Genomic DNA, 12797 nt, shown 5'->3' with positions numbered 1-12797 from the left:
ACTGATATTGGGTAGGTGTTTGGTTAGATTACAGATATGGATAGTGTATGGACCATCTTACTGATATTGGGTGATTGGTTAGATTACAGATATGGATAGTGTATGGACCATCTTACTGATATTGGGTGATTGGTTAGATTACATATATGGATAGTGATATTGGGTAGGTGTTTGGTTAGATTACAGATATGGATAGTGTATGGACCATTTTACTGATATTGGGTGATTGGTTAGATTACAGATATGGATAGTGTATGGACCATTTTACTGATATTGGGTAGGTGATTGGTTAGATTACAGATATGGATAGTGTATGGACCATCTTACTGATATTGGGTGTTTGGTTAGATTACAGATATGGATAGCTAATGGACCATCTTACTGATATTGGGTAGGTGATTGGTTAGATTACAGATATGGATAGTGTATGGACCATCTTACTGATATTGGGTGTTTGGTTAGATTACAGATATGGATAGCTAATGGACCATCTTACTGATATTGGGTAGGTGTTTGGTTAGATTACAGATATGGATAGTGTATGGACCATCTTACTGATATTGGGTGATTGGTTAGATTACAGATATGGATAGCTAATGGACCATCTTACTGATATTGGGTGATTGGTTAGATTACAGATATGGATAGTGATATTGGGTAGGTGATTGGTTAGATTACAGATATGGATAGTGTATGGACCATCTTACTTATATTGGGTGTTTGGTTAGATTACAGATATGGATAGTGTATGGACCATCTTACTGATATTGGGTGTTTGGTTAGATTACAGATATGGATAGCTAATGGACCATCTTACTGATATTGGGTAGGTGATTGGTTAGATTACAGATATGGATAGTGTATGGACCATCTTACTGATATTGGGTAGGTGATTGGTTAGATTACAGATATGGATAGTGATATTGGGTAGGTGATTGGTTAGATTACAGATATGGATAGTGATATTGGGTAGGTGTTTGGTTAGATTACAGATATGGATAGTGTATGGACCATCTTACTGATATTGGGTAGGTGATTGGTTAGATTACAGATATGGATAGCTAATGGACCATCTTACTGATATTGGGTGTTTGGTTAGATTACAGATATGGATAGTGTATGGACCATCTTACTGATATTGGGTAGGTGTTTGGTTAGATTACAGATATGGATAGTGTATGGACCATCTTACTGATATTGGGTGATTGGTTAGATTACAGATATGGATAGTGTATGGACCATCTTACTGATATTGGGTGATTGGTTAGATTACAGATATGGATAGTGTATGGACCATCTTACTGATATTGGGTAGGTGTTTGGTTAGATTACAGATATGGATAGTGTATGGACCATCTTACTGATATTGGGTGTTTGGTTAGATTACAGATATGGATAGTGTATGGACCATCTTACTGATATTGGGTAGGTGATTGGTTAGATTACAGATATGGATAGTGTATGGACCATCTTACTGATATTGGGTAGGTGATTGGTTAGATTACAGATATGGATAGTGTATGGACCATCTTACTGATATTGGGTAGGTGATTGGTTAGATTACAGATATGGATAGTGTATGGACCATCTTACTGATATTGGGTGTTTGGTTAGATTACAGATATGGATAGTGTATGGGCCATCTTACTGATATTGGGTGATTGGTTAGATTACAGATATGGATAGTGTATGGACCATCTTACTGATATTGGGTAGGTGATTGGTTAGATTACAGATATGGATAGTGATATTGGGTAGGTGTTTGGTTAGATTACAGATATGGATAGTGTATGGACCATCTTACTGATATTGGGTGATTGGTTAGATTACAGATATGGATAGTGTATAGACCATCTTACTGATATTGGGTAGGTGTTTGGTTAGATTACAGATATGGATAGTGTATGGACCATCTTACTGATATTGGGTGTTTGGTTAGATTACAGATATGGATAGTGTATGGACCATCTTACTGATATTGGGTGTTTGGTTAGATTACAGATATGGATAGCTAATGGACCATCTTACTGATATTGGGTAGGTGATTGGTTAGATTACAGATATGGATAGTGTATGGACCATCTTACTGATATTGGGTGTTTGGTTAGATTACAGATATGGATAGTGTATGGACCATCTTACTGATATTGGGTGTTTGGTTAGATTACAGATATGGATAGTGTATGGACCATCTTACTGATATTGGGTAGGTGATTGGTTAGATTACAGATATGGATAGTGTATGGACCATCTTACTGATATTGGGTAGGTGATTGGTTAGATTACAGATATGGATAGCTAATGGACCATCTTACTGATATTGGGTGTTTGGTTAGATTACAGATATGGATAGTGTATGGACCATCTTACTGATATTGGGTGATTGGTTAGATTACAGATATGGATAGTGTATGGACCATCTTACTGATATTGGGTAGGTGATTGGTTAGATTACAGATATGGATAGTGTATGGACCATCTTACTGATATTGGGTAGGTGTTTGGTTAGATTACAGATATGGATAGTGATATTGGGTAGGTGATTGGTTAGATTACAGATATGGATAGTGATATTGGGTAGGTGTTTGGTTAGATTACAGATATGGATAGTGTATGGACCATCTTACTGATATTGGGTAGGTGATTGGTTAGATTACAGATATGGATAGCTAATGGACCATCTTACTGATATTGGGTGTTTGGTTAGATTACAGATATGGATAGTGTATGGACCATCTTACTGATATTGGGTAGGTGTTTGGTTAGATTACAGATATGGATAGTGTATGGACCATCTTACTGATATTGGGTGATTGGTTAGATTACAGATATGGATAGTGTATGGACCATCTTACTGATATTGGGTGATTGGTTAGATTACTATATGGATAGTGATATTGGGTAGGTGTTTGGTTAGATTACAGATATGGATAGTGTATGGACCATTTTACTGATATTGGGTGATTGGTTAGATTACAGATATGGATAGTGTATGGACCATCTTACTGATATTGGGTAGGTGATTGGTTAGATTACAGATATGGATAGTGTATGGACCATCTTACTGATATTGGGTGTTTGGTTAGATTACAGATATGGATAGCTAATGGACCATCTTACTGATATTGGGTAGGTGATTGGTTAGATTACAGATATGGATAGTGTATGGACCATCTTACTGATATTGGGTGTTTGGTTAGATTACAGATATGGATAGCTAATGGACCATTTTACTGATATTGGGTAGGTGTTTGGTTAGATTACAGATATGGATAGTGTATGGACCATCTTACTGATATTGGGTGGTGATTGGTTAGATTACAGATATGGATAGCTAATGGACCATCTTACTGATATTGGGTGATTGGTTAGATTACAGATATGGATAGTGATATTGGGTAGGTGATTGGTTAGATTACAGATATGGATAGTGTATGGACCATCTTACTGATATTGGGTGTTTGGTTAGATTACAGATATGGATAGTGTATGGACCATCTTACTGATATTGGGTGTTTGGTTAGATTACAGATATGGATAGCTAATGGACCATCTTACTGATATTGGGTAGGTGATTGGTTAGATTACAGATATGGATAGTGTATGGACCATCTTACTGATATTGGGTAGGTGATTGGTTAGATTACAGATATGGATAGTGATATTGGGTAGGTGATTGGTGATTACAGATATGGATAGTGATATTGGGTAGGTGTTTGGTTAGATTACAGATATGGATAGTGTATGGACCATCTTACTGATATTGGGTAGGTGATTGGTTAGATTACAGATATGGATAGCTAATGGACCATCTTACTGATATTGGGGTGTTTGGTTAGATTACAGATATGGATAGTGTATGGACCATCTTACTGATATTGGGTAGGTGTTTGGTTAGATTACAGATATGGATAGTGTATGGACCATCTTACTGATATTGGGTGATTGGTTAGATTACAGATATGGATAGTGTATGGACCATCTTACTGATATTGGGTGATTGGTTAGATTACAGATATGGATAGTGTATGGACCATCTTACTGATATTGGGTGTTTGGTTAGATTACAGATATGGATAGTGTATGGACCATCTTACTGATATTGGGTGTTTGGTTAGATTACAGATATGGATAGTGTATGGACCATCTTACTGATATTGGGTAGGTGATTGGTTAGATTACAGATATGGATAGTGTATGGACCATCTTACTGATATTGGGTAGGTGATTGGTTAGATTACAGATATGGATAGTGTATGGACCATCTTACTGATATTGGGTAGGTGATTGGTTAGATTACAGATATGGATAGTGTATGGACCATCTTACTGATATTGGGGTGATTGGTTAGATTACAGATATGGATAGTGTATGGGCCATCTTACTGATATTGGGTGTGATTGGTTAGATTACAGATATGGATAGTGTATGGACCATCTTACTGATATTGGGTAGGTGATTGGTTAGATTACAGATATGGATAGCCTGATATTGGGTAGGTGTTTGGTTAGATTACAGATATGGATAGTGTATGGACCATCTTACTGATATTGGGTGATTGGTTAGATTACAGATATGGATAGTGTATGGACCATCTTACTGATATTGGGTAGGTGTTTGGTTAGATTACAGATATGGATAGTGTATGGACCATCTTACTGATATTGGGTGTTTGGTTAGATTACAGATATGGATAGTGTATGGACCATCTTACTGATATTGGGTGTTTGGTTAGATTACAGATATGGATAGCTAATGGACCATCTTACTGATATTGGGTAGGTGATTGGTTAGATTACAGATATGGATAGTGTATGGACCATCTTACTGATATTGGGTGTTTGGTTAGATTACAGATATGGATAGTGTATGGACCATCTTACTGATATTGGGGGTGTTTGGTTAGATTACAGATATGGATAGTGTATGGACCATCTTACTGATATTGGGTAGGTGATTGGTTAGATTACAGATATGGATAGTGTATGGACCATCTTACTGATATTTGGTAGGTGATTGGTTAGATTACGGATATGGATAGCTAATGGACCATCTTACTGATATTGGGTAGGTGTTTGGTTAGATTACAGATATGGATAGTGTATGGACCATCTTACTGATATTGGGTAGGTGATTGGTTAGATTACAGATATGGATAGTGTATGGACCATCTTACTGATATTGGGTAGGTGATTGGTTAGATTACAGATATGGATAGTGTATGGACCATCTTACTGATATTGGGTAGGTGTTTGGTTAGATTACAGATATGGATAGTGTATGGGACCATCTTACTGATATTGGGTGTTTGGTTAGATTACAGATATGGATAGTGTATGGACCATCTTACTGATATTGGGAGGTGATTGGTTAGATTACAGATATGGATAGTGTATGGACCATCTTACTGATATTGGGTAGGTGATTGGTTAGATTACAGATATGGATAGTGTATGGACCATCTTACTGATATTGGGTGTTTGGTTAGATTACAGATATGGATAGTGTATGGACCATCTTACTGATATTGGGTGTTTGGTTAGATTACAGATATGGATAGTGTATGGACCATCTTACTGATATTGGGTGTTTGGTTAGATTACAGATATGGATAGTGTATGGACCATCTTACTGATATTGGGTAGGTGATTGGTTAGATTACAGATATGGATAGTGTATGGACCATCTTACTGATATTGGGTAGGTGATTGGTTAGATTACAGATATGGATAGTGTATGGACCATCTTACTGATATTGGGTAGGTGATTGGTTAGATTACAGATATGGATAGTGTATGGACCATCTTACTGATATTGGGTAGGTGATTGGTTAGATTACAGATATGGATAGTGTATGGACCATCTTACTGATATTGGGTAGGTGATTGGTTAGATTACAGATATGGATAGTGTATGGACCATCTTACTGATATTGGGTGTTTGGTTAGATTACAGATATGGATAGTGTATGGACCATCTTACTGATATTGGGTAGGTGATTGGTTAGATTACAGATATGGATAGTGTATGGACCATCTTACTGATATTGGGTGATTGGTTAGATTACAGATATGGATAGTGTATGGACCATCTTACTGATATTGGGTAGGTGATTGGTTAGATTACAGGCAACGTATGAAACAGTTTACATTGCTCTAACTTTTACACAGTACCTTTTATGATCCACCATGACTTGGGTATCCGTTGATGTATGAAAGATTTCAACGTTCTGCTTATCTAAACCATCTGGTACAACATTTACACAGCCTCTGTCTGACCCGTGTTCAGCTAATAATCTCAGTAGTCAGGTCCATATCGGCGCCATCCAGGCCACACAGCACAATGCCCATCCTCCTCTATCACATAGCTTTAACGGGCTGGATAGCTGTGTCTATACTGCCCAGGTTATTAATATGCTATACTTACACTAATGCTACATTATTAGGCCCGTACACACTCAGGTTGCACGTTGATGTACAATGCATTTGACACAACGGCTGAGATAAAAGTTAAGAGGATATTTTTCACAAGTTTTTTGCAAAACAATGTTTACACAACCATTGACAGTTTAGGATTATGGACTTAAATGGTCTGAATATCTACACTGAACAAAAATAGAAACACAACATGGTCCCATGTATCATGAGCTGAAATAAAAAGATCCCAGAAATGTTCCATACGCACAAAACTCGTATTTCCCTCATTTTGTGCACAAATTTGTTAACATCCCTGTTAGCAAGCATTTCTCCTTCGCCAAGATAATCCATCCACCTGACAGGTGTGGCATATCAAGAAGCTGATTCAACAGCATGATCATTACACAGGTGCACCTTGTGCTGGGGACAATAAAAAGCCACTCTAAAATGCGCAGTTTTGTCACACAACACAATGCCACAGATGTCTCAAGTTTTGAGGGAGAGTGCAATTGGCATGCTGCCTGCAGGAATGCCCACCAGAGCTATTGCCAGAGAACGTAATATTAATTTCTCTACCATAAGCCGCCTCCAACGTTGTTTTAGACAATTTGGCAGTACGTTTAACCGGCCTCACAACCGCAGACCACGTGTGGGTGATCTATTTTCTGATGTCAACGTTGTGAACAGAGTGCCCCATGGTGCGGTGGGGTTATGGTATGGGCAGGCATAAGCTACGGACACAGTTGCATTTTTATCAATGGCAATTTGAATGCACAAAACTACCGTGACGAGATCCTGATGCCCGTTTTTTTTGGACCAACAAGTGCATATCTGTATTCCCAGTCATGTGAAATCCATAGATTAGGGACTAATTTATTTATTTCGATTGACTGATTTCCTCAAATGAACTGTAACTCAGTAAAATCAATGAAATTGTTGCATGTTACGTTTATATTTTTTGTTCAGTATGTCTTGCCCAGGTTATTACTATGGTACAATACTGCTACAATATTAGTACATAGACTGAAATATATTAATCTGTTTCTTTGCTGTAATTTAAAAACAATAAAGTAAACATCTGGATTAACAAGGTTTTTGAACTTCACTCAAAATGAACTTTCATCTCCCGTGTGGTAATGACAGTATACAGAGAAGACAGTCAATGTTGTCTTCTCCAGCCTTATTGCTCTGTAGCTGTAACTCATCTTAACACAATATTGGTTTTGTTTCTCTAGGGGGAGACGGGGGCTCCTGGACCTTCTGGACCTCCAGTAAGTGAAGATTCTGTTTTGATGCCACTCTTCTGTCTTCATTTAACTACCCTACAATATACCAGTCAGTGATATACTGTTATGCACCATGACACACACACACACACACACACACACACACACACACACACACACACACACACACACACACACACACACACACACACACACACACACACACAGTCTTGTACAGCTAATTTTGTGGGGACACACAATTCATTCAGTCCCATCCAAAATCCTATTTTCCCTAACCCTAAACTTAACCCTAACCCGTACACTTACCTTAACCCTAAACCTAACCATAGCGCCTAACACTAATTCTAACACTAATTCTAACCTTAACCCTAAACCCCCCAAGAAATAGCATTTGACCTCATGGGGACCAACAAAATGTACCCAGTTAGTCAAATTTTTGTTTACTATTCTTGTGGGAACTTCTGGTCCACACAAGAATAGTTAAACATGCCCACACACACACACTCTCTCTCTTCTGTCTCCCTTCAACCACCCTGCATGGTGTACTATATGAGACGGACTGGTCACACAAATTTCCCAGGTGGCAAAGGTCTGGATGGATATTGGCATTTATCGGTGAAGTAACAAACCCCCACCTAGCAATCCATGCAACCCCAAACTGTTCACACCCCGCTTGTTGGTGGAGATAACATTTAGCCATTTTAAAGCTAATTTCCTGCAATTCTACACATTTTCCCCGCCTTATGTACGTTTTATATGATACCAGGGGTCGAAGCACGATCGAGCCATACAAGTTTGATAGCACTCCGAGATGCTGAGGTAAACTTAAGTGAATAACAGAAAGGAAAACACTGCACACTGCTGCTCATGCTCCCAGGTGATATTTATTTACAACGTTTTTGACCCTTAGGTCTTCATCAGGCATCCATATCCCAGGTGGGGGTGGAAGGTCCGATATATAGGGACAGTACTCAGTGACATCACTTCCTGAAACAGGAGGTAAAAAATGTATAACATAGTTTCCCAATATTAACATTCAATGTATCAAAATACATCATACACAGAGAATGTGATCAATATTTATAGTTATATACACACATACAATATTCAATTAGGATTTTTTTTTAAACATAATTTAGACTTATTGAAACTATAAAAACGGTTTCAAGTCAAACTCCTCGTTAAGGCCCAGAGAAGACAGCGTGTTGAGCCTGTGGATCCAGATTCCCTTTGAAGAAGTTTCCTCTCGTTGTCTCCTCCCCTGTGTGACATCTTGACCATTTCTATTCCAATGAATCTCAGAGAACTAACAGGAAGTCCAGCTTGTACAAAATGAGCAGCAACCACATTTTTTTCTCTCACCTGTCTGTATATTGCTGCGGTGCTCAAAGAATTGAATATTGTATGTATATTACTATAAATATTGATCACATTCTCTGTGTATGATCATATATTTTGATACATTGAATGTTAATATTGGGGAACTATGTTGTACATTTTTTACCTCCTGTTTCAGGAAGTGATGTCACTGAGTACTGCCCCTATGTATAGGACCTTCCACCCCCACCTGGGATATGGATGCCTGATGAAGACCTAAGGGTGGAAACGTTGTAAATAAATATCACCTGGGAGCATGAGCAGCAGTGTGCAGCGTTTTCCTTTCTGTTTTCCATGAGTTTGCCTTCAACTCCAGCACCTGTGGAAAGTACCTGGATGTGCGTATTTTCTTCAGATTTTGTACATAAACTTTAAGTGAGCCATACAACTTTGATAGCACTCCAAGATGCTGACATAAACTAACCTCCTACGGGATCGGTGTCCCCCCCGTGGGACGGTTGAGCTAATGTGATTAGCATGAGGTTGTAAGTAACCCCAAAAAATCCCAGGACATAGACATATCTGATATTGTCAGAAAACTTAAATTATTGTTAATCTAACTGCACTGTCCAATTTACAGTAGCTATTATAATGAAATAATACCATGCTATTGTTTGAGGAGAGTGCACAATTGTAATGTATTAATAAACCAATTAGGCACATTTGGGCAGTCTTGATACAACATTTTGAACAGATATGCAATGGTTCATTGGATCAGTCTAAAACTTTGCACACATACTCCTGCCATCTAGTGGCCAAAATCTACATTTTGCCTGGGCTGGAATAATACATTATGGCCTTTCTCTTGCATTTCAAAGATGATGGTACAAAAAATAAATAATAATATGCATGTTTCTTTCTTTGTATTATCTTTTACCAGATCTAATGTGTTATATTCTCCAACATTAATTTCACATTTCCACAAACTGGTGTGTTTCCTTTCAAATGGTATCAAGAATATGCCTGGATGTGCTTCAGGTCCTGAGCTACAGGCAGTTAGATTTGGGTATGTCATTTTAGGAGAATTTTTTTTTTTTAAAGGGTCTGATCCTTATTAAGTGAGCCATACAAGTTTGATAGCAGTCTGAGATGCTGGTAGTAGGTGCCGGTTTGAGTGTGTCAAGAACTGCAATGCTGCTGGGTTTCACGCTTAACCCTTTCCTATGTGTATTAAGAATGGTCCACCAACCAAAGGACATCCAGCCATCTTGACACAAGTGTGGGAAGCATTGGAGTTAACATGTGCCAGCATCCCTGTGGGACGCTTTTGACACCTTGTAGAGTCCATGCCCCGACAAATTGAGGCTGTTCTAAGGGCAAAAGTGGGTGCAACTCCATATTAGGTAGGTGTTCCTAATGTTTTGTACACTCAGTCTCCAACTGAGTTGTGATGTTAGATTCCATGCTGCGTGACCAAAGCTCTCCAGGCTGTTCTCTGTCAGTGTTGAGATCCATAGTCCACACGCACCACCTCTGAAATATCATCAGTAATGTCAGAGAGGTAGCGAGAAGAGAGAGGGTAGAGGCCATCCCTACAAATCTTTCACATGAAGTTTTCCAGGATGTTTTGGATTTCGAATGCTGGATTCCAGACACACATCTGTAGGTCAGATCATGGAGGGAGGAGGTGATGGCGGGAGAATAGAGGGGTGGAGGTAGGGAGGAGGGGATGGAGGGAGGGTTGGCGAGAGGCACAGTTTTGCCACGGTGAACCCAGAAGGTTCAGAGGTCAAGGAACAAACGCCGAGTCTCTTATCATCTCATCGTAGAGTGAAATCAAAGCACCAGATTAATGCGTCATCCACCCCCCCTTGACAAACAAATAAGTAAAAACCTTTGCGATGAGGTGTGATTCTGTAGAACACACTAACAGCAGTTCCAATTCAATTCAGTCGATTCAGGAAGTAAACAGACATTTCAATTCCACATGGACAATTGTAATGCATAGTTTGCTTCTGGAACTTACTCAACTGAAATGGAATTGACCACAACTGTGAATGACAGTGGTATGTTATTAACCTCCTCTTTTGATTTGTCAACCTAGGGCCCTCCCGGATCCTTTGACTTCCTGCTGCTGTTGATGGCTGACATCCGTAACGATATCGTTGAGCTACAGAGCAAGGTGTTCGGCAGAGTCATGCAGTCTCCTGGAGAGGAGTTCCCTGTGGGGGTCCCAGATACATGGAGGGACAACCAGTCGCCTGGGAGGGAGGTCCCCATGGTTGGCCCAGAGAGCTGGAGGGACAACCAATCGCCTGACAGCTGGAGGGAGAACCAAGATATCCTGGTGGACATGGGCTCTGGAGAAGACAAACCAAAGGATTACAAAACACGAAATGTTGCCAAGGGCAACTCTGGAGAAGACTACAAACCACGCAGGAAGGAAGAGGACAGGAACAGGAACAGGAATAGGAAGAGGAAACCCATGCGAGCCTCAACAACAGACTCAGACTTGGATTGGACGCTTTGAATTTGAGGCAGATTTTCAGTATTTGTTTGTAAATATTAATATCAAAGTATTTTTTATTGAACTGCTTAAAGTCACTCAAAAGTCAGAATGTATTTCTGTTTTTGTTTTTTTCATAAAATCTCTATTTTTATATTATAAATAGGATTGTAAATGTATATTTTAGTTAAAAAAATTGTGTTATGGATTTGAATGTCTTCTTAGCTCAACAGAATTTAACTCCTAATACATTTTATTTAAATTTGAATGTCTCAAATGTCTACTTTCTTACTTAAATGTGGTTTCCACATTGTTATAGACTCATGCACACATGAGAATAGTCCAATTCAGAGTCCAATTCGTCCTACCCATAAATCACAGAATATGTAATTCGATTTCTTTGCTCCTAATCACCACAGCTTTGTTTGTTCGGTGCCTCAGCAACACTAGCCAAGGATTGTTTCTGGTTGCTATGGCTGCTAAGTAAGTGTGTAACACTCAGCCAAAGCCAAGTGGTTGCTATGGCTGCCGAGCCTCCAGGAGAATGGTCCTTGACAGAAAGAAGAAGAAGAAAGGTCATGGAGAGTACCACTGGAGATGGATTGAGCAACTTTTCAAGAAATTGAATATTCCAGTGTTTTTAAGTGGCACCATATTATATGTGAGCAGATCCAAGTCTAGGCTTATGTGGTCAAAAGGGGGCATTTTACAATGCAAACATAAATCGGACATGTAAAGAAACTGGAAAATAAATGCAGTAATAACAGAAACATGTATTCCATCTGTTTTTACTTATGTCATGGCTGGAGCAGTAAGAGATAAGACTGGCTCGGCTTGAACTAGAGAGAGAGAGAGAGAGAGAGAGAGAGGGTGGAGAGAGAGAGACAGAGCGAGAGAGACAAAAGCGAGAGGGTGGAGAGATGGAGAAAGGGGGGAGAGAGACGGAGAAAGGGAGGAGGGGGAGCGAGAGAGGGGGAGAGATGGGGTGTGATGAGGATAACCTTCGAATCCCTGCTCCACTCTTCCTCGTCTCTCTCTCCCTCTCTCTTCAGACTTCTCTTCTGGAGGTAGACAGAACAGAGGTTAAATAGGAGGAGAGAACAGAGGTTAACTAGGAGGATAGAACAGAGGTTAACTAGGAGGATAGAACAGAGGTTAACTAGGAGGATAGAACAGAGGTTAACTACTGTAGGAGGGTAGAACAGAGGTTAACTAGGAGGATAGAACAGAGATTTACTACTGTAGGAGGATAGAACAGAGGTTAACTAGGAGGATAGAACAGAGGTTTACTAGGAGGATAGAACAGAGGTT

The 12797-nt window shown here is 39.3% G+C and overlaps 1 protein-coding gene across 2 annotated transcripts in view; it reads left to right on the top strand.

Annotated features, from left to right (window-relative positions):
• The window catches only part of ccbe1 (collagen and calcium binding EGF domains 1), a 117627-nt gene extending 105494 nt beyond the window's left edge, over positions 1-12133 (top strand). For both annotated transcript variants that reach the window (XM_014138844.2, XM_014138842.2), the window contains exons 10-11: positions 7652-7687; positions 11085-12133. In XM_014138844.2, coding sequence (XP_013994319.1) covers positions 7652-7687; positions 11085-11510 — 462 coding nt within the window. In that variant the 3' untranslated portion in view covers positions 11511-12133. The remainder of the gene's footprint in view (positions 1-7651; positions 7688-11084) is intronic.
• The last annotated feature ends 664 nt before the right edge of the window (positions 12134-12797 follow it).

Source organism: Salmo salar, chromosome ssa13, assembly GCF_905237065.1.
Source record: "Salmo salar chromosome ssa13, Ssal_v3.1, whole genome shotgun sequence".
Taxonomy (NCBI): domain Eukaryota; kingdom Metazoa; phylum Chordata; class Actinopteri; order Salmoniformes; family Salmonidae; genus Salmo; species Salmo salar.
This window is presented reverse-complemented; position numbering and strand designations above follow the sequence as displayed.